Source organism: Xiphophorus couchianus, chromosome 9 (assembly GCF_001444195.1).
Source record: "Xiphophorus couchianus chromosome 9, X_couchianus-1.0, whole genome shotgun sequence".
Classification (NCBI taxonomy): Eukaryota; Metazoa; Chordata; class Actinopteri; order Cyprinodontiformes; family Poeciliidae; genus Xiphophorus; species Xiphophorus couchianus.
The window spans coordinates 9,990,295-10,017,961 of record NC_040236.1 but is presented as its reverse complement, the minus strand read 5'-3'; the positions used below and the strand labels follow the sequence as shown (position 1 = coordinate 10,017,961).

The window sequence follows — 27,667 nt, the reverse complement described above, 5'->3', positions numbered from 1 at the left end:
AACCTGGGATGTCACACCTGGTTTGATATTAGCAGATCCTTGTGATGCTCTAGCAATCTGAGCTTGTACTGACGTCCTTGTGTGTGGCCTGATTGCTCTGAGGCTGGTTGAATGACCTGATGGTCATTAAGCCAGAAGCTTAGCTAAATGTTATCCATCCTCCTCCCTGGGTGGCAATTGCCTAGAAATGATAAAGATTTATTGAAGCCTTTTAACTGAACTGCACATTTGCAATCCTGACAAATACCAGGGAGAAATGGCCTTTTGCTCTTTACATAATTATTCCTCAGAGGAAACCTGATCTCAAAGCCCTTGCAGGTCCTCGCTCATATTTATACAAATATGACAAAAGGAACGGATGCAGCAGGTTTAGGTTTTCTTTTTTATTGAGAATTCCATGAGGTTCACATATCAAACCACATTTCATATATTTTTTTTAAAAATACAATTTTTTTAATAGCTAAAACATAATTTACAACTTGGTACATAAATGTTTCTTTCCTCTTTTGCACAGCAAAGATATGACATTTATGTCAGAGACAACATACCGGCACACATTATGTACATGTACAACAGTGCAAAAATAAAGCAGGATGTCACAGAAGCGCCCTGACAAGAAAACGAGGGGGGACTTATTCAGACCCACAGTAGCACTGAAAATGGAAAAAAATGGAATGCAGAATTTTTGGATCACAATGTTTCAAGTGAGAAATAAACCTTAAGTGAACAAAAGCCCGCTGCAACAAGAAATCCTCTAAAACAAAAGAGGATGATTTAGTGCAGATGTCCTCAGACACACTAGGGGTCAAATCTCGGGTGTGCATGCATTTTTCCACTGTTTCTGTGTTTATAACATCTTAAAGTGTCACTCAGTAGCTTGATTTGGAGTTTGTGTGTGGCAGTAGTTCCAAAACCTACAGTGAGCTTCTGTCCTTTGGTTGTAGAGGCACATATCAGACAAAAGCTCCCCAACAAAGAGCACAAATGATTAGAGATGCACCAATCCATCCTTTGATTGGAATCATAAATTATATGCAGGCAAACAACAACTTAAAACCATAAACTCCCACTCCCTATGAAGGCATCAAGCAACATCATACTTTAATGAACATGAGTGAGAGAGTAACACAATAATGCAAATAATTCTTTAATTTCCATTATTATCTGTTTGAACCTGCAGCACCTTTTTTCCTCAGAAAAATCTGAACTGGTCAAAATTGGAATCTGGTAGAGGCCTGATTGGTGCATCTCTACAAATGTTGCTCAAGGAGAAAATGTGGCTCAGAAAAACAAAGCCACAGGGAGGCACAGACAATAGTCATTCAGGCTACTTCCAGCACCTTGACCTCCCCCAGCCCGTTGCTGAGCCCGGTGAGCTCCTGGTTGCTTTCTATAGAGGACTCACTCCCTGTGCTCTCCCCAGAGAGAAGTCTGGTGACCCTGAGGTCAGCCTTTAGACTCTGCACGTCGTTCCCTATGCTCATTTCCCCCAAGTCATTAATGATCTGAGTTAACTCGTGTTTTTCGTTGACACAATCCGAGTCTAAAATGTCTTCACACTCGAAGTGCATCGCTTTCTCCTCCTCTTCCTCTCCCACCAGATCCTCGGTAATGGAGCCCAGCTTGGGCGCACTCCGGCTGCGCTCCACCGGGGGCTTGTAGTAACACTGTCCGTTGAGCAGCTTCCTGAGCGGGACCAGCGGGATGGTCTGGTCCCCGATGAGCTGCTGCTGCTGGTGCCGGGCGTCATCCCTTCGCTTCAGTCTCTTGAACTCCGCCAGAGCCGTGGCGGAGGTCTGGTACAGCAGCAGTGCCATGGCCTTCGCTTTCTCCGGCTTGGACACCAGCACGGCGTGGCAGCGCAGCATCACCGCTTTATGCTTCATCTCGTGCCTGTAAATCCACGCGAAGATCTTGGGGAGCCGCGGGTCCGCCACGCAGTAGGTGATGCGGTGCAGCAGGTACAGGTGTCCCGGCCTCTTGGCTTTATCGTCCACATGCACCATCCGGATTCCCTGCGAGCTGACGGTCAGCCGCATCTTGGTGCCGTTCTTGCCCATCTCGCTCTTGCCCCAGATCTTGCTCACCGCCATGTCCGTGCAGCCGTCCCCCTTCGACTGGATGGTGGTGGCGTTGCCCAGATACAGCACCGTGTACGTGGGGTCCTCGCTGGTGATCTTCACCTTTTTCCGCTTGGACTTGAACATGCTGCCCACCCGGTTGAGAGCGCTCTCGGGGCAGGACTTAGCGAAGGAGGTGAGCGCGGAGTAGTTGAGGCTCACCGCATAGCCCTTCTGCTTGGACTGCTTGTCTTCCTCGATCAGATCGAACTTGTTCTTCTTCCACGGCAGCATTTTACCGCTGTTCCCGTTCAACAGCAACACTGAGGGAGAAAGAAAAAAAAACTTGAAGTTACTACTAAAATGCTAGAAGCGTTTGGGGAGCCTCTCAGGGCATGTATGAGCAACTTTGGGAGTGCTGAGCGCAAAGACAACGTACTTTATCTGACCATCACCCGAAGAGCCCCTGTCCATTATCTGCGCAGCGCTGCAAATGCTCACTGCAGAGGATATATGCTGTGCAGAGAGCAGATTCCGCTGTTATATACAGGGACAGACCATTACAGCATGAGGGTAGGGGGGGACTGGACCATTTAAATGATGTTCATTCCCTGTATAATTTGTATAAAAACTGAGAATTTAAAAATTCTTGACAACAATATGCAGGCCATAGTTCAACAAATCTTTATATTGCGGTAGAAAGAAAACCAGATTTCGCCCTTTTGCATTTTGCTTAAATCACTTAGGATTCATTTAGTTTTGAGAATTGTGAAAACAGAAAATAAAGTTTCTATAAAAACAATTAACATTACATCAAATGATTTTAAGTAGTTTTACTTCAATTTTGTTGAAATGAAAGCAAAAATGTAATTTATTAAAACATCATTCAAAGATGACTCCAGAGTCAAAAAGTGTATGACAAAAAGGTTAGTACTGAGGAACTTCTTCATAACATCTGATTTTTTTTTTTTTGAAAGTATATCAGACACAAAAAGGTGACTGTGTAAATTCTACTATTTTATAGAATAAAATACAAAATCTGTAAAAAATAAGTAACTTTTTTTCCAAAATAACCAATTCAGACACAAGAAAAACACATAAAATCTTTGAAAATGTAAATTTTACCTGGAATGTTGTACAATTAAATTTTTCTCAAACTGAATGAAGTTCTCAATAACTTTAAGTCATGATTTTAAAAATGGCAAACATAGATGTGTCAAATGTATTATTGTGCGTATAATGAACTTGTATATTGCTTCACTTGTTGAAACTTATGCTGGAAATAAATTATGTTTTTGATGATCTTCTCATTTACTGTATTCAGAAAGCTGAAACGTCACAACCAATGACAAAACCTGGTTCGGTAATACATTAATAATTCTATTTTCATACTGATTGTGCAGTATTCAGAGATTTAATATAAAAACATAATGATAAAACTTAATGTAGTTTTATGAAGAAAATGTTTACGTTTGAGGTTGAAGATAAGCATTGACTTCCCTCATTCTATGCTACAAAGTAAATGTTCTGTCAATACGTAAAATACAGCACATCTGCAGAACCAGACCCTTGTTCTCCTATATGAAAATATACTTTTAAGACTTAAAGGTATATTTTTACGGGACGTGCCTGAAGGACTAAATAGGAAAAAAAATATGAACAATAAATTAAAGAAAACCAATTACCCTTTTTAAGTACCAGCTAATCAAGTACATTTTGAAAACAATTCTCGACAAAAAAAAAAAAGTGCTGGTTTATGCTTCCATCTAGTGGTTCTACCTTGAACAGTGTTTGCTGATCTTGTGTATGAGTGCTTTTAGGGAAAATAATTTACGACACTTTTTAAGATAAATTAATCCAAATCTTCTTCAAAGGTTCATATGCCAAAAATTATTTTATATCTATATGATCAACATTGGATCTTTTTTATATTGCTTCTTTTTTTCAGTTGGAACTACAATCATTTTAGTTTCCGTTTCTTCAGAGCACATTTAAGAGCTGGACACCTCATCGGAAAGAACCACTTTATTGAGTATTCCAACGACAAAATAATTTATTAAATCATATTAAAATCTTTTAAGATGTGTAGAATTTCTAATAAAATTATTTGTTAAAACAAAGTTTACTGGAAATATTTTCCGTTGTTTGAAAGTAAATACCGGAAGTGTAACTCAGTTGGTTGGTTCCACTTCCACAGCTCAGGGCAAGACAGTCCACATGTGTCACAGCTATTAGTGACGGAGACAACTTATTTACCCCCTACTTAGGTTTTGTATTTCTACGGTATTTTGCGGTGTGAACGTTTCCAGGCATTGTTATGGGGAAGAAGAAAGCGGGAGGAGGAGCTGGACTCGGCAGAGCCCTGATGAAGGAGAGACTGCAAGCGAGCAGGGGAAACAAGAGGGGCGACTCATGGGTAAGACATGAGCGCAGTTAGCAGCAGATACTGGTGGAAATAGATGTCAGGCAGTTTACCATGGCTTAAAGAAAAAGTATAGGACAGCAAATTAGTGAGATCAACTGGGGTTGAGCAGTATGTAAGCTGTGTCAGGTTTGGAATTAAAGTTTTGTCCCACATTTCCAGCTACACACCAGTGAGCTGAATGATGGCTACGACTGGGGTCGTTTGAACCTGCAGTCAGTGACAGAGCAGAGCTCTATGGATGACTTCCTCGCCACAGCTGAACTGGCAGGAACAGAGTTTGTTGCAGGTATAACACAACTCAGGTCACACATACTGTTCTTGTCAGAGAACTGTATGTGTGACCCTTAATGATACCATTGCAACGAATAACATTCTATTGAGAAACAAGAATTTGCTGCAGGCAAGATAAAAGATATAAGCTTCTCTGTTTTCATTTCTTTGTTTCTGTTTTCTCAGAGAAACTCAACATTAAGTTTGTTCCAGCTGAAGCCAGAGCAGGCCTGCTTACAGCTGAGGAGAAAAGCAGGTTAAAGAAGCTGCAAGAAGAAAACAAACATTTCCTCCGAATTCCTCGACGGTAAGCTGAACATACCTGGTCCAATGTGAATATTTGACCACATTTTGCTTTCAACAGTGTTTTGCTCTGTGTATCTCCAGCCCTCACTGGGATGAAAGCACCACCCCAGATTTACTCCAGCAGGCAGAGAAAGACAGCTTCTTGCAGTGGAGACGAGAACTTGCTCAGTATGCAGTAATTTGTTTCTAAGGGAATTGTCTTGACACTAGACTTTAACAGTAAAGCAATATGTTAAACAACCGAATATTACAGAACTCAAAGGTTTTGTGGACAGTGGACCTTGTTATGTTTGTGTCAGACATCCCTGGTTGTAATCTAATCTTGTGATATTTTCCAAAGACTGGAGGAGGAACAGAAGTTAATTCTTACCCCGTTTGAGAGGAACCTTGAGTTCTGGCGACAGCTGTGGAGAGTCATTGAGAGAAGGTAAAATTAAGTTCAAATATGTGTTCAATGAAGCATACAGTGCTCTGAAAAACTATTCATACTCCTTAAACTTTTTCTAATGTGTTCCACAAACTTCAGTGTATTTTATTGGGATTATATGTGAAACAGAAAGTAGACAGAATACATTGGGGCTCGGTTCCACAAAGTATTGGGGAACAGAGCCCCACTACATTTACATCTATTGAGATATGCCTCTACCAGCTTTGCCTGAGACTGATATTTATACTTATTCTACTGAAAACTACTTTTCAGGCTATGTAAGGCAACAAACAGAAGAAATTATTCTTACCACGCTGCAATGTATGGTGCGAGCCGCCATATGCGCCTGATTTTGCTCCTTCTCTTGACTCTTTTCATTTTGATGCCATACTTTATGGATTTTTGCTGGCCCGGGACACAAAAGGTTTTCAATGCACTTCAATGCAACTTCCATTCTCGGCCAAAAGCAAATAAAAATGCTCCCAGGAAAACAAAAAGCACCTAATTACATATCGGATTCCTCCCCTTTCTGTCCAAATCACAGAGATGTCTATCTGTCTTATCTTGGTCTTATCTGACCTGCCACATGTTGACCCCATTTGATTCACTGGATTCTAGTTAGAGATATCAGATTTATGCCACACTTTTTAGATTTTTATGTAATGTCACAGTTTCTTTTTAACTTTTCTATCAAGCAGTAATTTGTGGCGATCCGGTCGCACAAAAATCCCCAAAAAATACATTGTAGTTTGTGGTTGTAGCTGATTCATATAAAGAGGTATGGATACTTTTGAAAAGCATTTTTGCCCTTTATGAAGTCACGTTCATGGTTATGTTTTCCTTCAGCGACATCGTCGTTCAGATTGTTGATGCCAGGAATCCTCTGCTGTTCAGATGTCCTGACCTGGTGAGGCCCCACTTAATCCCAAGAGATTCAGTTAGAAAGGAAGCTAAACAGCTTGTCACCTGTTTGTCAAAATATATTAACAAGATTTTTTTTCTTACAATAAGTGAAGTAACACAATGTCAAATCTGACCCAAAAATGAATTTGTTGAGTATAAAAATTGAGTTTACACTCAATTTTTATACTCAACAAATTCATTATTCAGTTGAACTCTGACATCAAGGTTACATTATGATGTTTGGGATTAAATACTAATCTTCTTCCCCAACAGGAGCTATATGTGAAAGAAGTGTCGCAAAATAAGGTGAACATGCTTCTGGTGAACAAGGCAGACCTTTTAACCCGGGAGCAGAGGAAAGTCTGGGCCAAGTATTTTGAGAAGGAAGGTGTTAGGGCTGTTTTTTGGTCTGCTCTGGCTGAGAGTAACAGGCTGGATGCAGAAGAAAAGGTGAGGAACTATAATTGAATACATTTAGTATGCTGCAACATAAATGTATCAGATAAACTGGTGGATTCGTATTCCTGCTTCCTGTAAACTCTGCAGCCTGGTGTGTCTTTCTCTCAGGGGATGGAAGTTGACGATCCAGAAAGTGTAGAAAGTGATCCAGAAGCAGATGGATCGCCAAACAGTTTGGACTTAAGCAAAAGAGCGTCGAAGGGAGAAGAAAAAGCGCAGGAAGGAGACAAGAGTGGTATAGAAGAAGAGCAGCAAGACAATGTAAACGTCGATGAAGAGGACTGGCAAACCTGCTCGGAGGAAGAGGACGAAGCTGAAGGAGAGACTGCTGGTTCTTCGGGTGAATCCTTCCATAACTCCAGCCGACTGCTGCACAAAGATGAGCTGTTAGAGATGTTTAAAGCATCACATAATGGACCCAGGTTTAATGAAGATCAACTGACAATAGGACTGGTTAGTAAAACGCTGAATTTCTATTTAGACATAGTCTTCATTTTATCTCATTTAGGAACTCTACAGCTTGTACTATAATGAGTCTGTGAAATAGATTAATATTTTTGATTCAACAGGTCGGGTATCCAAATGTGGGAAAGAGCTCCACCATCAACACTATTTTACGAAACAAGAAGGTGTCTGTTTCAGCAACACCAGGACACACTAAGCACTTTCAGGTATAAATCCAATCATGGCATTACATTTAGTTCATATGTTGTAAAAAGCTTAAAGTGGGTCTACTTGTAACTCCTCTCAGACTCTGTATGTGGAGCCAGGTCTGTGTCTCTGTGACTGCCCCGGTCTGGTGATGCCCTCATTTGTTTCTACCAAAGCGGAGATGATCTGCTCTGGGATTTTACCCATCGACCAGATGAGGGATCATGTACCTGCAGTCTCTCTCATATCCTTTCCAGAACATTATAAAAAATGTTATAAAGCATTACCATCTATGTCTTTCGTCCTTAATGGATTTGCCACATATGTCAGACAATCCCTCGACATGTTTTAGAAGGAACGTATGGCATCAACGTCATCAGACCGCGGGAAGATGAAGACCCCGACAGACCCCCCACTTCTGAGGAGCTGCTGACGGCGTATGGATGTGAGACCAGAACACATTCTTTCTTTCCTTTTCCCTGTTCTAACCTTTTTTTAAAGGAATTTTACAAAGTTGTATCTTTCTGGTTGCTACAGATATGAGAGGCTTTATGACGTCGCACGGCCAACCTGATCAGCCCAGATCAGCTCGGTACATCCTCAAGGATTATGTCAATGTAAGTTTTACTAATTGGTCAATTTTAGGGACTTTTATTAAAGGCAGTAAAAGTAAACGAATACATTCTGTAACACATTTACCCATACAATTTGCAATATTGTGAAGTTTCTCTGCTACTTGTGAAATTAAAGAAGTATGGTTTATCTTTCTTCAAAATCTTATTTTTACATTAAGCCTCCTATTTACTCTGACAGCCCTAAATTAAATACTGTGCAACCAAGTGCTTTTAGAAGTCACCAAAGTACTAAATAGAACTCACTTTGTTTAATCATAGTATAAATCCAGCTATTCTGTAACACGTTTGTTTGATAACATTAGAGAATAAACAGTATCATGAAGACTGAGAAGCACAGCAGGCAGCTCAACAGTCAGGCTACAAGTCAATATCCAAAGTTTTGAACATCCCACAGATCACTGTTCAGTCCGTCATCTCAAAATAAAAAAGCATAGCTCCACTGAAACTTACCAAGTCATGGCTGGTCACAAACATTGACAGGAAGGGCAAGGAAAGAGTTTATTTGTGATTCAGCCAAGAGTCCATGGTAACCCGGGATGAGCTGCGTAGCTCAGGTTGGAAAGTTGAGTATTCACACATTTCACTAATTTGTCCTTCATGAAAAAGTGGAAACATCTCATTTATTTTTTTAAGTTCCACTTTTTAACCAACAGGCAGCAATTCTGTGAATAAAAGTAATTTTTTTCTTTTAGTCTCTAAAGTTGATCAAACCTCCCCTTACTGACTTTGTTTACTCCTCACAGGGTAAGCTCCTGTTCTGCCATCCTCCTCCGCACATTAATCCTGAAGACTTTCAGTCTCAGCACAGCAAATTCCAGAAGAGGGCGTTGGACAGCTTGGACGTCTCTGCCGTAACAAACAGACCACAGAAAATCAAAAGGATTGAAAATGTTGTTGACAAAAACTTCTTCCATCAGGTAAAATAAGTGCAACAACTATTTGTGCTCGTCACTGGTTCTCTGAAAAACAACATGAGATAAAGCTCTTTGCCTTTGGTGAACTTTTCCTTTTAGGATAATGTCCGAGCACTCACCAAAGGAGTTAAGTCCATCATGGGCTACAAACCAGGCAGCGGACCAGTCGGCCCAGGCAGCGGACCAGTCGGCCCAGGCAGCGGACCAGTCGGCCCAGGCAGCTCAGAGTCGGAGGCAATGGAGGGCAAGCCCTGGAAAAAACACGGAAACAGAAACAAGAAGGAGAAACTGCGACGGGTCACAAAGCATCTGGATGGTTGATGATGATTGTCTAAACTCTTTTAAACCTACATGATTTCAGATTAAATGAAATGTCTTGAAGAGCAGCTTGTATGTCATCCTAAAGGACCCTGATGTAGATGGATGCATGCATCTGTGGCTGTGGAGAGGGTTTTGATCTAAGCGGTTAAGTGCTCTGAACTGAAGATTGTAAAAGCTGAATTCATAATCTGAATAATCATGACTATAGGAGCTGAAGCACCAATTATTCAGAAAAAAATTACTTACGAACGATATAAGTCTTTATGAAGCAGTTTAATTGCTCTGGATAGGGGACTTTTTTTTTTACCTAGAGTGGTAGTTGTCCCCAAGTTGAGCCCCATAAATTGGTATTCAATATCTTAATGTTTTTCTATGAAGAGAAGCTCTCATTAAAATGTGAAAAGATGTTTGTCCTTGCTGAAAGACTTTCATCTAAACATTGATTTGAAATAAATAAGTTGCATCAACCTTGGCCAGAAACTCTTCATTTGATTTCTTTCTTCTATTTTAATGTATATTGCTTGTTGAATTAGATAACTAAACACATTTAGAAGACTTTAATTTAGCTGGGTATGTGAAATAACATACAAATGTATTTGTAAAACAAACTTAATTTACAACTTTCTTTGCAAAACCAAGCAGTAAAGTGTCCAAAATGCTGATAAAGTGCAATATCGTTTGCATACGTCAATATAAGTCGTGATAAATTCATCTACCGTCACTGCTTTACGGTAATTGGCTGAAAACCTTAACGTGCAGCTGCGTCCCAGGTAACCAAGCCCCTCAGAATAGTCCTGATCCTTCCTGTTTGCTGTTGAGCGTCTCAGCTGCATGGATTAGTTAGTACGCGGAATGAGCAGAAGTTTGCAGGTAAAATGGATGGAGGTGTCTCGACCGCTGAGGATGAGCTCAGAGGAAGCTCTGATCATTTCCTCACCAGCCTCGGTGCCTTTTGGCTTCACTCGGTCGCCAGCTGCGGGTCTCCAGACGCGGCCCATCTGTGCGTCCCCGCTGGTCTTACATTGCTTTCTGCTGTCCTATTGCTCCTTTCCTCCCTCTTGTAAGTACAGCGGGATCCCCTATTCCATCCGGAGATTTAAAGAAGCAGAAATGGCAATAAAGCCAATGTTACCATTTCAGGATCGTGTGTCGGAAGTGTAAATTAAGAGGAGAATATTCGAAAGAAACCACGATAGTCTTCTACAGTTTTCTGGGTAACCTGTGCAGCACTGTGGGAGCAGTTCTGGCTAGGCAGTTTCACCTACAGGTAACATAGTTTCATTTTAAAATACATTTTAAAATATATAGTTTTAAGATATACCTGATGTAAATTATATCTGTCTGTAGATTTCTATGGCAGCTTTTGCTGCTTTAATGGATGGTGTGCACTGTATCTTGTGCTGCCTTCCGGTGTTCCTGTGTTGGAACTCCAAAACTCGTAAGTTAAAATAAAGCTCCATCTTTAACAAACAATATGACCTGTTCACAGTATGCAAAAAACAAAGTGCAGCATAGTAGCTCAGGTGTGTAAAGTGTTGGCCTCACACAGGGCAAACCTAAAAGGAAACTTATCAGTAAACCTCCTGATAAACACACAAATGAGTAAATGGAGAATTTGTTTCCAGTCTCACTTTACTTAAAGAACAATTCTCTGGTGTTCTCCTGCAGAGCGGAGGCTGAGGGTGGTAAAAAGGCGCAGGAGGCAGCTTTTTCTGGCTGTGGGTGTGTTGATGGTGGTTGCAGGAGGTTTCCTGAAGTCCAGAGTTGATGAACCTATAACGATTAGATCCATCAGCGGAAGGAAGCTGCTGCACAGCTCCATTCAAATCTCCAGCTGGAGCCTGATGATGGTGATGTTGGTGTACATGTTGAATACAAAGCACAACTAATTCTTCATCATTTTATTTCTTGAACATGTTGGAAAACCACTCATTGCTTTTCTTCAATTTTGGGCTTTAATTTATGTTGGTCTGCTCCATAAAATTCTAACTAAACACATAAAAGTTTGTGGTTGTTTAAGAAATGCCATTGAAAAACTCCAGTAAAGAACTGACAGATTTGGAGAGAAGTGCCATCCTTGGTTTATGTTTTCCAAGAAAACATCTTGGGGAAACACATTCTTGATGCACAAGTGCTGTTTTTGTTGTGTTATGTTTGGTATTTTTAATAGACCTAAGTAAAGCAATGGACAACAAATTATGTATTTGTTATTTTCTGCTAGTCAAAAACTAAATTAATAATGTAACTTAAATTCAAAACACTGTTTCATCCTTGAAGTTGAGGAGCCTTGTATGTGAAGCTCAAATGCTAATAATTCTTCTCATAATTCCAAAGGACAGTAAAGAAATCCTTGGTTACATCCTGGGCCTGCTGGCCTCTGTCATTGCCTGGACCTCCAGGTTCCCTGCACTCTGCAGAGCAGTAAGAGACAGCACCAGAACGTCACAGAACCATGTTCCTAAAGCTCAACTGCTTCTATAAACTGTTTTTGTTTCTGTCAGAGGAGAGGACAGAACCTGACCCAGACGTTTATTGTCTCTGGAGGTTTGTGCACCGTATCTGGTGCCCTCTACACTGCAGCCATCCTCTTACATGACGTCCGGTTCAGATTTCTTATCAGAGTTATGCCTTGGCTGCTGTCATCAATTGGCTGTGTCATCCTGGACCTGCTTGTATCCTTTTGCACAAGCACCTGGATACCGTTTGTGATTTGTACATTTACAGAAATTACAATTATAATTGCTCCTTGTTGCATGATTTGCATGTTTGCTTTAAATGTTGACTTTTAACTCAGATATGACAGATTTTAGTGATCCACTGGTGCAAGATAGGAGCCAGGCAGAAGACAATGAAACTATCACCAGATATGGAGGGACTTTTAGGCATGAACACTGAACATACTGCTGTCATGAAGCAGCAGACAAAACAGCAAAAACCTCCATCAGCACAAACAAAAGTAAGTTTGTTTAATTATTTTTACATTAATTGGGCTTTTTTCTTGCGGTCAGAGTTTCTAATTGATTTTGGCGTAAGGGTTATTTAGGTGAGAATAAATAAACCCCATGTTAAATGCAGTTTTAAAGAGTTATGATATTTAACTGAAAAATATACATATTTTGTCTATAAACTAGGTTGACTTTAAACAATTTAGATCTTTGTAATGACTCTCATGAGATTAAGGACTAAACGCTCATCTTCTCTATTTTGTTGTCACTCATTTACTAATTTCCTGACCAACATGGCAGTGCATTTTCTTTCATATGTTTTGCTGTTAGAATAATTAATGTTTTGTCATGTGTCATTAATTTGTTTTTTACTCATATTGTGTTAAATATTAAAGTTTTCAGTCGTTTCCTCAAAGACAAAGAATGTACAGAAGATGACTGAGATGGGCCAATATATGGACGTCAGTGGTCAACAGACGTCTAAAGTATGTAAATAATGTATTGATCCAGACTCAAAACCATAGCAACACAGATTTAGCTAATCTAATTTAGTGTTGATTTAGCTAAAAACTAAATCAACACTACTTCTTTGCTGTGTGATTTTTATTTTATTTTATTTTCTCAGCTACTGTCCCTTAAAGAAGTGACGCTGTCTAAAGATGGATTAGACGTCAGACCTCCTCACAGGATGGTGCGAGTAGTGAGAGTTGATGGTCTTTGTTCCTCTGATACATCCTATAGCTCTTCATCAGACAGCACTGATCTGGAGGTGGGTGGAAATTTGGATCAAAAATAACTTATATGAACTAACCAATCAAAGCAGACAATTCAGACATGGTTCAGGTCAGATATTTTCCCCTTTTTTACCCTCATTGTGCATTGTTGACTCAGTAATGTGCCCTGCCAAAATTAAACATGCACCTCAAACCTTTCTTTATTTCATGTTGCAACCACAAACTGTATTTTGTCTGAGTTTCCCCCAAACTAGATGAATGACCCTGTATTTAACTTCAACCATCCTCACCCACAAACGTCTGACTAAACCCACAGTGATGTTCAGCTTTAGTCTATTACCAAACATGATATAATCTTTTGCATGGACTGTAGGCCAAAAGCTTCAGTTTTGGTCTGATCTGGCCAGAGCACCTTCTCCCAGGTGTTCCCTGCTTGCCTTGTAGCAAACAGGACTTCTACTACAATGACTTTCTTCTAGACACTGTTCCTCGACTATTTTTCAATTTGATATAAAAAAATATTTACAGATTTTGAAAGCTGCAGACCTCTTTTCTGTCTGCTTTGCAGTTTAACACTACCTTATGTTTGTCTGTCACATTAAATAAAAAAAATATTGAACTTTGCTGTTATGTAGCAAATGTGAAATGTTTAAGGGACATAAATATTTGCAAGTCATCATATTAAAAAAACACCACAACCATGTGAACATTAGGCAATATAATGCACTTTTTACAATTTACCACTAGGTGGTGACAGCTTGTGGATATTGGAACTATGAAGTCTGCTGAATATGGATGAAAAGTATAGTTGTCAGAGTGCTCATGATTCTGTCACCTCAATTAAACTTTAGTGTTGACTCAATTCTGAGTAAAACTTTAAAGTGAGTAAAAGTTCAAACTTTGATTCTTTTTTTTTTTTTTGGACTAATTTATACTTCCAGATGTTACCTTCAGTGCTGCTAGATTTCTTCTGCGTCATCTTTACAGTGTTTTTGGCCACTTGTTTTATTAGAAAGAGATTAGTTTAAGGGGCTCATGAAACTAAGAGATGGTGAGTATCACTCATGCTTTGTTTCTTTGACATGTGACTTTAGGGGAAGTAAGTCAGATGGTGATTAAAGTTTCTTGTAAGCAGACATTGGTCAGCATGTTTAAACTTGGAACTCCATGGATGTGGTGAAAAGAGCAGTGCAGGGTTTGGATTTTACTGTGCTCTGCAGAGTACCATTATGCCAAAGGGTCAGTTATTGGCAACACTGCAGAAACCAGTCCTGTGTCAGATGGCTGACTTTTATGTCATTTACCATGTCTCTCTTTAAATTGCATAGAGTCTGCAAAGGAAGTGAAATTTCAAGATTTTCATATCAGCTAGATTCCCACAAACAGTGACTCCTGCTGCAGGAATATGTAGGAGGCAGTTTATCCAGAAACAAAGGCAAACTGGGCAAGCACAAACAATTGAGGGTTGATGCTTTTTGCCAAACAGGAAAAACACAAATAACTTGAATGTTTTTAAGCTTATGTCTTACTTTCAAAAATGGAGGGAGGTTTAACAGTGTCCATAATATATTTTTAAGTGTGCTTAATGCATTCATGCACACACATAGATTCATTTTCCAGTGAAGAATGCTAGTGGCCTGCTGCTGTAGATTCCAAGTAAACCTACTTGTTTTTAGGACAAGACATTTGGAAGAAAATATAAAATTGTGTCTTGAAAAGAATCTTGACTGATCAGTGTTTAAAATGTGTGTGTGTAAATGTGTGTATATACTGTATATATACTGTATATATACAGTACAGACCAAAAGTTTGGACACACTTTCTCATTGAATTCAATGAGAAAGTGTGTCCAAACCTTTGGTCTGTACTGTGCATATATATATATATATATATATAGACCTCCCATGTATGTATGTGTATATATATATATATATATATATATATATATATATATATAGACCTCCCATGTATGTATGTGTATATATATATATATATATATATATATATATACAGTATATCCCGTAGCTCTCTGAATAAAAAGTACTGGAAGTGCATTCAGAGAGTACAATCTTGTTCTTTAAAACTTCCAGCTCCTGGTTAAACTTAACAGAGGCGGTTTACTTGGTGACATAATGTAGAAAAGGTTTCCATTCAGTTTGACTTTGTGTCTAATGTTTAATCCTTATGCAAATAAAGTGGAGAGGGAGATTGTTTAATTTCATTACAGTGCTTTAACATTAAGTCCTATTCAAAATGTTGGCGACAACATTGTTTTATCGCTTTATAAACTGGTCTGTCGCTGCTGCCAGCAGCTTGGTATTTCTTTTGTCTTGAATGTTTCGTACACATTTCTGCTGAGTGCTGCGTCTTGGCGGGAGTGAAGCTGGGGGCTTCAATGATGGGTGGAATTGTTTGAGATCTACCATGTGGTCCAATTGTTCTGCTGTAATGCATCTTTGATTAAAGACCACCACTGGGCTGGGTCTGTCTGCTTAGGAAGTGGTGCAGAATGGTTGGCTTGTCTATAGGGGGCCAGAGCTACCCCCTGCTATTTTGGGAGATGTTTATGGTCTCTTTTCTGATGCCTGCTGGCTGGGAATTTAGCGGTGTGGGAACAATGCTTGACCTCCCATGTTATAGGTGTTCACCTAATACTTTTTTTTAAATGAAATATGATAAAGGCCCTATTTAAAGTTTGAGAGAAGCAGCTGAGGTTTCAAATCATTTTCAGAGATTAACTGAAATATATTTAACCTAGAATTATGTGACCACTTTCACACAATGAGATTACATGTTATTTCCCAAATCTTTAAAAATAAAAGGAGCAGGAGATTGTAAAAATAGTCATCCAACAAGAGTTCTAATTAAACCAGCCAGCTTAGTTGAATACAAGTCTTTAACTGCTTCTTTTTTATAGGGTTTTTTTGTAGATAATCATATTATCTGGTTCAACAATTGGAGACAAGTTGAAAAAGGGGAAATTGGATTTTAATTGTCCCACTGACATGGAATTCATTCCAGATGTTCACAGCAGCCCAAGTAATTCAATTAAATAAATGGAAGTAAACAGATTTGTTTTAAACTATGCTTGATAAAGTGAAATGCACACAGAGTAAGTAATGAAAACATAACCACAAAAAGAGAATGAGGTTTTAAGTGGAAAGCAAAGAAAGTGGCTGATATTTGTTAGAGCTTAGAAAACAACCACGCTCTGTTGGATTTCTACCAGCTGGTTAATCCTAAATTATAGTCTATGAATAAGTTTCTGCCAGTGTATTGCACAAAAAACGTATCCCGTTGGGTAAGTGCAAAGTGCTTTCTCAAGACCTTTGGAACCTTATTTCTGCAAAACATACTGACATAGATGTACTTCTGTATTCTAATGTTTTAGTGAGCTCGCTCTGAGCCATCGAGGGTTATTGTGTTCTTTCCACCCGAACCCTCGTTCAAGAAACCTGGATCAAACAATGGCTCATTAGCAGGCCTCTGCAGAACATAGACATGCTGTGGAAGTAGTAACTGTCCTTGAAAACTGACAAATGACTAGGGTCATTTGCACTAATTTTGAAAAATACGGAGTTAATTCATTTTTTTCCCCATGAAACAATAAGTGATGTACTTAACCAGTAATTGCAAAGCCTACTTTGCAAACTTACTGCACAAGATTCCACTATGGGGGGGAGCATGTTGAAGCTTATTGAAAATATGCAGCCATACACAGTATTTATTGATGGTGTCCTGTAAGCCATAAACAATAAGCCACCTGAAATATCTTGCCTTTCCCCGTGTAATATGAGACCCTTGCGAGAATAAAATACTTGTAACATGGATCAACAGCTATTATGGAGGTTCAGTTTTTGGTTTGAGTTTTGAAGGAAATTATTAGTTAACAATTGTTGATTGTCTTTGCATCGCTAACCTTTTATCAAAAAAATCACAAATTTTGTGACTATATTAATGTAAATACAGAAATTTTTCTTAAATAAAACATTAAATTATTTCATGATACTAAAACTTGTGGTTTTGTAACTGAGAGCTTCATGACGAGTTGACATGGCTGAGCAGCTTTGTTCCAGTCTTACCTCAACGATTACATTGTAAAGCATTGGATTCCAAGAGTAATGAATCATGCCTTATTCTTTGGCAACTAAATGAATAAGTCTGGCTTTGACTGTTCTCAGGAGACCATCACTTGCTGGAGTGCATTGTGTTGAGTGCAAATTTTGGTGAATAGGGGATTATGGTGGTCTGTTTTTCAGAAGGTATGCTCAGCCGGAGTTCAGCTGAAAGAAACTTTTAATGCTTCAACATCCTAAAACATGTCTCTTCCTCCCTGCTTTGTGGGAAAAGTTTTGGCTTGGTCGTTTCAGTTCTAGAATGACTGCATGCTGTGTACAAAGAAATGTCCGCTTTGACTTGAATGAGCAAGTGTTCCCTGACTTCAACCTCATTAACATCTTTAGGATGAATTAGAGCAGAGACTGCATTCTAAGCCTCCTCGTCCCATGGCGGTGCCTGACCCCATAAGCGCAATTCTGAAAATAAGGGTTAAAAATTCTCATAAACACTTTCCTAAACCTTTTAGAAAGCCTATTCAGAAAAAGTTTGGCCCTGTTCATATTAAACTATGTATGAAAAATGGGATGTTCCTTAATTTCATATTCATATTCATATGAAGACAAACCAGTGAATACTTTTGGCAATGTAGGGTGATGACTTTATGTATTTTTATTTTCCTTAATATACACACTAATTTTTGTCTCTTAGTGACAACCATTATGACCAACAAGATGGATATGTGATGTCTTTTTGAGAATTTAAAAAAAAAATGTATATATTTCTGATATGGCTAAAGAAAACTTCTACTAAAATACTAAAAAAATCAGGCTATGGTTTTTATAAGGTTATAATTCATTTTCAAAAAGGGAAAGATTGAAATAAAAATGGGTTATCTTAAAAGCTCTGCATGTATTTCACAGCTTTGGGTTGCCTATTTGGGTTGAGTCTTATTATTCCTGAATGAATTTCAAACATATTCCTCTGAAAATGGCAGAAATTAGACTGGAAAAAGCAGGGAAAAAATGCACAGAGATCTTCAGTGAGCCTGAATAAGTATTTAACTAGACCAGTATAAAAGATTACAATAATGCCTGTCTTACTGGGAGCAAAGTCTGAAAAACCCCCGGCACAGGGAAACGACTTGGTGCAAAATTATTCTGTTATTTGTAAGAAGATATTCTATACTCGGTATTGGCGTGTCATGATTGCCTAAAGGTTCAACCAAAGAACTGCAGTTATTTATTACACTGCATTTTAACTTGGAGGAACATTACATAACACAACCCTTCTCCTGTAATTCTCTGTTTTCCAGTGGGACTTTGAAGCTGCAATTGCACAGTGGAGTAAACCAGCAGCAGAACCACAGGACGGGGACAAGTTCCTGCTCCAAGACTGGCCAACAAACCCCAAACCCTTCAGAGTCTGCTTTTGCTCGATGGCTGGACTCCCGCAGAAGAGTCAGTGTTCTGCAAATGAGAGCAGCTCTGCTGTGAGCTGAACTTCAGTGCAAGCACATCTGATATAACTGGTTTGGAATTACTAAAAACAAAAGCAACCATTGACTGTTTTATGATTCAGTACGAATTGGAAAGCAACTTCACATGACCTGTTTTGAGTTGCGATACAAACAAGTTCTGTCACTTCATAAACTTTACTGTGTTTGTTCTTGGGCCCATTCATAAACACACAGGTTCATCCTGGAAAGGTGAACTTCAGTAATTTAATCCAAGTATCCAAATTAGAAGTATTACAAACGGAGGGATGTATTTCAACGGTCTATTTCCCTTATTTTTAGTTGTGGTTTAGCGACACATTTGTAGTGGTAAATACAGTCACCCTTGAGCTCCTGAGAACTTTAATCTTCTTTGAAGGATTACAGAGAACACCACCCCAATAAACAATATCTCTCCCCCCTACCACAGTGTAAGGTTATTGGGTCACATCCTGTATTTTGCTACTCATCTGGGTTATCAGGGCTGGACTGGAGAAAAGAGCAGATAAGGACAGGACTGGAAGGCCAGAGCTTGTTCGTCCTCTCCATTATTCATCAGCCCTTTCTGTCTGTCTGTGGGCTCAGGGGCTTTCTAAAAGACGAGAGAACAACACACTTAGTCATTTATAACTGGGGGGACTTTATTAAGAGCTGATAACTACACAATACAGAGAGCAGAGGAAAGGTAGGAACCACACAGAACCCCTCCCTGTTACATTTCCGACAATAACTTATCTGTATTAGGAAAAAATAACTAATGAGACGTAACAAAGTAATTGCTGATATCAGCAGTAGATACTATTGTAACCTAACACCTCGTTCTTCTCAAAAACATGACCCAGAAGGTGAACTGGGTGAAAAATCTATATTGAGGATTCTTGGATGTCCATAAATAATTGAAACACTGCTTTAAAATCTACTTAGGAGTTTAATCGTTTTTTTTTTCTGGGTGATTTTAACTAGATCAAAACATAGATTGGACCTCAAAGGAGTGCGATCCCACATCAAAATCAGTAGACATTGCTCAATCCCCGGGCCTCATCTCAGAGATGGGGCTAAAGCAAAACAAAATGTGCGTCACACGCAAAAAAAGGTGGAATTCTATTTGAAAAAAAATGGAGAAGATTCTGGATTAACACATTCAAAGGAGCAGCGGGGAGCAGGCCTCTCTGTTTTTCTTGGCCCGTGCGTCACTGTTCATCCAACTGAGGAGGACGTGGAAGATGCAGAGCTCATTTGAGCCTGCCGGACATTTTGTTCACCTTGCATGTTGGCTGGGAGAAGAGGAGGGCGTTGGAAAGATGTTCATAACTCACACCATTCCTGGAAAAAAGTTCACCCGGAGCAAATCAGAAACGAAGCACTCATGAATCAATACTTAGCTGTTGCTGAATAACTCAGAATGTAGAGTTATATAATGGTGAGTTGCTGTAAGACTTTGGTCAAAAACACTGAAGATGAAAATGTGACTCTGGAAGATTTTAATTTAAAATGTCTCTGGCCTTGATCTCTTGTGTAAAAGTTTATGCTATTTTATGTTCAGCAATCACAAAAAACATGTACAAGTAAAAATCTGAAAATATGGGTGCATTTGTATTTAGCTCCATTTAGTCTCATATGTGTAGAAAGAATTCAGTGCATCCAATTCGCTACAGAAATCACCTTCTAATTAAAGAATGCCCACTTGTGGGTATTTTAGTCTAAAAAGTCATGTGAAGGGCTTAGAGGTTTGCCAGAGAATGATGGACATTTTCTGACAAATTGCATCAAACTGAGGAATGGCCAAGAGGACGATATTAACTCTGGAGGAGCTGCAGATCTGCGCCTGAGGTCTAAGAATCTGTTGACAGGGCAACTAGTTGTGAGCTACGAATTTGACCTTTATGAAATAGTGGCAATCCTTTGTTGAAAGAAAGCATGTGAAGTTGTGTTTAAAGTTTCTCACAAGCAATGTAGGAAACGTACATGTGGAAGTGAATGCCTTGGACAGATTAGACCAAAATTGAACATTTTTCCTCCTTGCAAAATGGTATGTAGTGTGGTGGAGAACTAGCAGTGTACTCTGAACACGTGACCACCATGAAACATGATGGTAGCATCATGAATGTTCTGCAAAATAGTCATTTAGAGGGACTGAATAAAGAGCAGCACCGCTTTTTATGTATAAAAAATCTTTAAAATCCTTTTAGATGATACCAAGATCATGTAAGTAGGTAAAAAAAAATTAAGAGAGTCGAAACACAGTTTTTCTGTAATATTTGTTTGTGTTAAACATGTTGATGTTTAACATAAACATCCCCATCATGCTTTAGGGTTGGTTTTCTTTAGCACATCCAGAAAAGTGAGTTAGAGTTGGTGAGAAGCTGGATGGAGCACAATTCACACCAATTCAAGAAAGAAAATCTACTGAAAGACTAGGTTGAGGAATACTTTCCAGCAAGACCACACCATGTATTGCTGCTAGATGTGCAACATTTAGATCAAAGCATAATCCATGTGTTAGAATGGCCCAGTCAAAGTTTCTTCAGAAATACTTACTTGAAATTTAATAATTACAGAACTATTTTATCAAGAAGAATGAGGAAAGAGTTCAGTCTCTAGATGTGCACAGCTAGTAGACTTAGCCCAAGGGTGGTTCTAGAAAAAAAAAACCAAATACACGCCACACTTTTCAGATCTTTATTTGTAAAACGTTTGAAAACCACAAATCCTTCATACACTTTACATTTCTTCATTTTCATGCATTGATTCGAGCTGATCCACACATAAAACGAGAAGCGTTACAAAATAAAAATAAAATAATCTAAATTTTATTGTTATTTTTAGCTCATACTTTATTTGCATTAGATTCGCAAATAAAGCTTCGTTAGTTTATGTCAACAACAATGTTGAAATGTCACGCATAATTTCCGACACTCCTTTTTATCCAGTATTGTAACGCATGTTGCAGTGAGTGAATGATGCCCCTGTTTCGACTGTACTAATATTTACTTTCTGCCGCTGATTGCGTGATTATGCGTGATGTCAGGATATGTCACTTCCTGCAGTCAGTCAGGCAGCCAGTTCAGTCCAGTTCGCAGCTTCTGTAGTAAAGAGCTTGGTTCTGTCTGAGAGCTGTCAACACACGGCGCGCTATCCTCCTCCACTCCGGCTGGCTCTCCGCTGCTGTGGAAACATTCTTCTATTAAACTCGGACCGCTTCACGTTTCAGCAACGGTTCCCTCCAGATAACAGAGACTCTCCTCTCACTATGACACGAAGGTGATCTTCAGAGTTTCCAGGTGGCTCTGGGTGAGTGTGTTGATCTGAAATATGTTGGCGGGTCGCCTTCTGCATTACCACCATGTGTTATTTTCTCCGAAGCGCAGCTAAGGCTAAAGCGGCAATGTTAGCTCAGCGATGAGTGTTCAGGTGTCTGTCTCTTCCCCTGGGTTTGGCTGATGAACAGCATGTGTTACTGAAACGGTGATTCGTTTATGAGAGAATGAGACTGAGAAGTAAGAGAAGCATGGACGACACATGGACCGAGTGGAAGGCTAACGTCTTAGCTTGGCTAGCATTAGCCAGCTAGCACGGTGTCTTCCAGTTCAGTGAGTCTCAAAGTTGATACCAGGACCCCAATGTTGGCCCTAAAACGCCAAGTTTTGGTCTTGAAATCTCCACAAATTTTAATTTGACTGATAAAACGCTAACATGCGAGCTTATTTTTTTTTGTTGTAAATGTAATTAGGTGTTTTAGTAAACAACTTAAAGGAACTTTAAATCTTCTGAATGTTAATAACAGCATGTAAATTGGTTAAAATGGATACAATTGCAGCCGTCCTGAAACTAGGGAATTTCCGATGATTTCAGTTTTCTTTTTAAAATTGTTCTACAAATTTGTGACCCAGATTGGAATATGAGGCTAGCTTACTGCTGCTTTTCTTTTAGAGGTTTAATGCTGTGGATAAATACTCAGCAGCTTTCTTTTACTAGTTTTTGATATTAAAACGTTTTTTGAAGGTTGCAAAATATCAGTGACTAGGATCAATATTAATCAGTTCAATTTTAATACTTTACTTGAAAAGGAAATATATAACATTAGTACCGGTAATAGGTTGCTTTTGACATGGACACCAGCTTTTTCTGGTGTCAGAAATATATTTGCTGACACATTTGATATATATATTTTTTTGCTGAATTTAATTTTGACCGCATTAGGAAAGTGATAGTTGGGTTGTTTTAAGAAGTTCTTCTCATGTCAGCCCTCTATCAGCAGTTAGACTTTTTTCCCTTCATTGTTTTTTTTTTTCATTGAAGGAATGTTATGGGGTTCAAAAATAACTAATCCAGTGATTAAAAGGTGGATGGCAGCTTTAATTGAATTTGTGAATGTAACATATCTGTTGTAAGACATTGAAGGGTTGCAGAGCTTTAGAATTAGAATTAGAATTTGAATTCAACTTTATTGTCACAAGTACAAGCAACGAGATGTAGTTTGCATCTATCCAGAAGTGCTCTACAAGATATAAATATTTATTTACAGATGTACAAGACTATGTACTGTATGTATGGACTATAAGGGGTTATAGCAAAGAGATATAGATATTGTGTATATCTCCTTTGGTCCTTTGCATTTTTAGATTTGTTAGAAATATTAGCAAACATTTTTAGGCCCGAGCAGCAAAGAGCTGTGAAGGCCTATTGTATCTGTACTGTTTATTATTACGATTCTGCCCCCCAAAGAGGCGCCTTTTTGGGGGCTTTATCATATTCAAAAACTCACCAAACTTGGTGGTCACGACTAGAAAATTGTCCTGACAAGATACACATGTGTATCTTGTCAGGATGTACAAAAAAGTCTCGTAGAGCCATGGTCGAAACCCAACAGGAAGTCGGCCATTTTAGATTGAAGTTCAGATTTTGACCGCGATTTTGACGTTTACAGCCTTCGTATTTGATCGAACTCCTCCTAGGGGTTTCGATTGATCGGCTTCAAACTCGGTCAGTCTGATCATAAGGCATGTTTGATTTAAAGTTATCAAAACGGTGACTGTATGAGCTTGCTGAAGGGGTGTTACCAGGGGTCAAAGTTCACCTACTCGCCATGAAACACGAAACTCTTATATATCCTGCACAGAAACTCACAGAGACACCAAACTTTCAGTTATTGATCATCATTAGGTGTCCTAAAAGACCCTGTGGGGAAATTATGACATCGCTTAGGCCACGCCCCCTGAGAACAGGAAGTGTCATGTTTTACTGTGAACGGTCGCTATCTTAGCCCTTTGACCTAATCAACATGAAACTGTGTCCAGAGACAGAAGACATGTTGGTGTGTTGTGGATTCAAGCCCTGACCGGCTGCGATGAAGCAGCTGGGTGTGGCGGTGTGACGAAGTGACCTGTAACGCCGATGCCATACGTTTGCTTCTAGATTCCACATGTTTCGACCGAGCTGCACCAAACTTGGCCTGAGTGATCCTGGTGTGATGCCTGAAAATTCTATGTCATCATATTATGACGTGATCTAAGCCCCGCCCCCTCAGAACGAATGAGAGAGATCTTCTGTGTTAAACAGAATAAGCAGTCCATGTTCGTCATTTGTAGGGCAATGCTGCCCTCTGGTGTCGAATTACTGAAATAATGAAACGTTTTCAGTAATTCGACACCAGAGGGCAGCATTGCCCTGCAAATGAAATACTTCGATTTTGTAATACACAGGAAAAAATGAAAAATTTGTATTTCTAACACAAAACCTCACAGAGACACCAAACTTTCAGTTATTGATCATCATCGGGTGTCCAATAATATCCAATGGTCAAATGATGACATCACTTAGGCCACGCCCCCTGACAACAGGAAGTCTCATATTTTACTGTGAACGGTCGATAGCTTCTGCACCAAACTTGGCATGAGTGATCCTGGTGGGATGCCTGAAAATTCTATGTCATCATATTATGACGTCATCTAAGCCCCGCCCCCTCAGAACAGGAAGTGCTATTTTTTTAACTTGTAAAGTTCCATCTATGGCTCTCTTGACCTAATCAAAGTGATTCTGTGTTGGATGACAGACAGGAAGTTGGTCTCACTTGCTTTAAAGTGCCAAGAGTATTCAATGGTGGCAACGCCGTTGGTATACGTTTGCCTCTGGATTCCACATTTTTTGACCGAGCTGCACCAAAATTGGCCTGAGTGTTCCTGGTGGGATGCCGAACGATCCTACATCATCATATTATGACGTCATCTAAGCCCCGCCCCCTCACAACAGGAAGTGCCGTTTTTTTCCTTGGAAAGCTCCGTTTATGGCTCTCTTGACCTAATGCAGATGATTCGGATGATGAGCTCTGTCAATGCTCGCTGCTGGCTGAACCGTGTGGGCGTGGCCAAATGGCGAATATCAGTCCCTCGCCATATTCATACGTTTGGCTCTAATTCACACATGGATCATCCCATTGGCGCCAAACTGGATATGTATGACCTTTGTTCACCTCTAAAGAGCCCAACGGGTTTGAGATGTAATTTGACTCCACTGCGCCCCCTAAGTTGATACATCGGCTATATCTCCTCTATGCATCGACCGATCTGCACCAGATTTTTTGACAGTCGTCGGGGAGCGCTGCCGAACGCATTCACGCGTGTCGCCCGGTGGACGGGCGGGGAAAATGCGCGACAACTTCTGCGGTGGCTGGCGGGCGGCGGTGCTGGAAACTGCGGCAGAGCTTCTGCGGTGGCGAGCGGGCTGCGGCTCTGGAAACCGTGCGAGAGCTTCTGCGGTGGCTGGAACCCCCGCGGTGGCCAATAGGCCGGAGCGGCGCTTGCTGCGAGGGCCGCTCGAGGCTGCTTGCAGCTTTAATTTTTTTTTATTGTCAAAAGAAAAGGGCTTTTAAATGACATCAGTATCATGTATGAATGTTGTGTTTTAAACTCAGATTTTTGGATTCCTCAATGATGTTTTTTATATTAAAACATATTGCATATTGAGTTTTTATTTTCAGTGAAATGTTCAGCAGATATTGCATAATGCTTAAGTGGTTAAGATAAATGTTAATCTGTTAATTTTTTTAACGGTTTATGTTAAAAGTGTGCCCTTGGAAAGTCCGAAACTTGCATAGGAATCCCTCTGAAAGGCGCTAAATGAAGATGTCAGTTTTTATTTTGAGCTACAAAGCCTGCGTGATTAGAGGATCTTGCTCTACAGGAATTTAAGATAAAGGATTTTGAATGGGGAAAAATAATCTAGCTGACATCAACATACCATAGTGGGGATGGAGCTGCCAGGTTGTGAAATCACAGTCCAGCGATTGAAGCAAAGATACCAGAGACTTATCATATCTGTTGTTATGGCAGAATAAAACTGTGTCCATAAATGAATAAAACCAGTATTGCAGTCCAATTGGATCTCTGTATTGTCCTTGTTCACTTGGCTTATTAACAGTCCTTGTTTAGCTGAAGTTTCAGTCGTTGAGTCCTGAGTCTCTGCCGTTCTTACTTTGTGGGTCAGATGTTGGAACCACTGTTCAAATTTATGCTGAGACATTTTTCTACCTCATAGTGGTCTGTGGTAATGATTCACAGTCAACATGCACCCGCCTGGTGTCATGCTACATATTTTTAAAAAGAGTAAATGGAGAATAAACCTTGATAAATTTGTTTCTTAAAACCATTTAGCACTTTGATTCAGATTTAACAGGTGTCATTCATCTGTTTGGGTTTGTTATTGAACTGATGACTTGTTTCCAGGCTTGTAATTTCACACTACTTGTTCTGCTATAGAGATCACCATTTGTTTAACCTTCCCATTGCTGTGACACCGATTCCGTCTCTACATTTGCTCTTAATACATCAACCAAATCTCCCATCAAAGAAATATAATTATCTCACAAATCAAAAGCAGCTGCAAGAATATTTATGTAATAAAATATGCAAGAAAGAATATTTTATTACATAAAACAACTTGATTAGGATTACAGGCAGTTGAACAAAACTGTAAACTCTGAAAAGAAGTAGATTAATTGTCAGTTTTAAAGGATCACCATAACTTAACCTACATTGATGACGCCTTAAATACAGAGAAATATTCCAGAATATTTGTTTCAACTATTAATAGTTTCAGGGTAGAAAAGGATTTTTTAAAATGCAATTAAACAATTAAAAAGAAGCACAATATGGACATGTTGCTTCAGGCATATGTTTTCCTGATATGCCTGTTTAAAATAAATCAACAGAAAGGTGTCAGTCCAAGTCATATTTGTATACTTGCCAAGTTATGCTGCTGTGTTAATTATTGATTTGAGGCTGTTTATTTTAGTTCCTTGTTCATGTAACCAGGTTATTATTTTGACATTGTAGATGTGGTTGAAGTCCACTTAGTGTGCTCGATTATGAAAAACATTGTAAACACCATTATTTTGGTTAGTAATCACAATTATTTGAGATGCTTAATAATCGATGAAGTGATTATTGAAAATACGAAACATCTAAACTTCTAATAAAAAAGACCAAGTTATTCTGACAGATATCCTCTCATTTTAGTGCAGCTACTGAAATATTCTGTGCATTGACCGATCCTCAACCTGCTACAAATATCTTAAAAATTCTTGCAAACATTCATTCTCACAATTCTTGCTGTTGCTTCTGTAGAGGTGCTATAGACTCTTGACTTATGTAGTCTGATAAAAGTCTGGTTTAATATTTATGCTTAAATATTGAGAGTGTCACAATATATTGAATCAGAAATGGAACTGCACTTAATCCTGTTGCAACAAGGTGTTTTTTTTTCATTTCTATTTTATTGTTTTTGTTTGTTGTCAAAACGTCTTCCAGTTCCAGAGTTAAGGGATCTTTATAAAATGAAAGCTTATTGGTCTTTGAAAGGGAAATGTGCATTATTATGCCATTATCAATATATTACTTGAAAATGGTCTCAAAATGACAGTACCACCCTGTATTGCAATAAAAAAAAAATTTAATGGGACAATTGTGAAAAGGATTCTTTCACTGCCAGTCTATGTACCATCACAGTTACAAGGGACTGCTTGGATGTAATATCAAAAATATTACAAATTTATTGTTACTGCAACATCAC

General features: G+C 39.1%; 4 protein-coding genes across 5 annotated transcripts in view; 3 read left to right on the top strand and 1 right to left on the bottom strand.

Moving 5' to 3' along the window:
• Window positions 1–368: 368 nt before the first annotated feature.
• Window positions 369–2,609, bottom strand: fam43a (family with sequence similarity 43 member A). Its single transcript, XM_028028524.1, has 2 exons — window positions 2,500–2,609; window positions 369–2,383 (listed from the first exon to the last, which is right to left on the bottom strand). Coding segments are annotated over exons 1-2 (1,062 nt in total). The 5' UTR covers window positions 2,501–2,609; the 3' UTR covers window positions 369–1,322.
• Window positions 2,610–4,233: 1,624 nt separating this feature from the next.
• Window positions 4,234–9,843, top strand: lsg1 (large 60S subunit nuclear export GTPase 1). The gene is made up of 14 exons (XM_028028784.1): window positions 4,234–4,476; window positions 4,645–4,771; window positions 4,942–5,062; window positions 5,143–5,229; window positions 5,402–5,488; window positions 6,335–6,395; window positions 6,665–6,841; window positions 6,959–7,303; window positions 7,420–7,521; window positions 7,602–7,745; window positions 7,823–7,946; window positions 8,039–8,118; window positions 8,880–9,053; window positions 9,150–9,843. The coding sequence occupies exons 1-14, from the start codon at window positions 4,378–4,380 to the stop codon at window positions 9,369–9,371; spliced, it is 1,950 nt and encodes a 649-aa protein (XP_027884585.1). The 5' UTR covers window positions 4,234–4,377; the 3' UTR covers window positions 9,372–9,843.
• A 272-nt stretch (window positions 9,844–10,115) lies between these two features.
• On the top strand, window positions 10,116–19,025 carry tmem44 (transmembrane protein 44). The gene is made up of 10 exons (XM_028027055.1): window positions 10,116–10,431; window positions 10,512–10,638; window positions 10,719–10,809; window positions 11,040–11,221; window positions 11,706–11,792; window positions 11,873–12,043; window positions 12,175–12,327; window positions 12,712–12,801; window positions 12,942–13,085; window positions 18,422–19,025. Exons 1-10 carry the CDS (start codon window positions 10,247–10,249, stop codon window positions 18,605–18,607), a joined length of 1,416 nt encoding a protein of 471 aa, XP_027882856.1. The 5' UTR covers window positions 10,116–10,246; the 3' UTR covers window positions 18,608–19,025.
• A 2,626-nt stretch (window positions 19,026–21,651) lies between these two features.
• The window catches only part of atp13a3 (ATPase 13A3), a 35,518-nt gene continuing 29,502 nt past the window's right edge, over window positions 21,652–27,667 (top strand). For both annotated transcript variants that reach the window (XM_028027360.1, XM_028027359.1), the window contains exon 1: window positions 21,652–21,892. The gene's annotated coding sequence lies outside the window, so the exon portion shown is untranslated. The remainder of the gene's footprint in view (window positions 21,893–27,667) is intronic.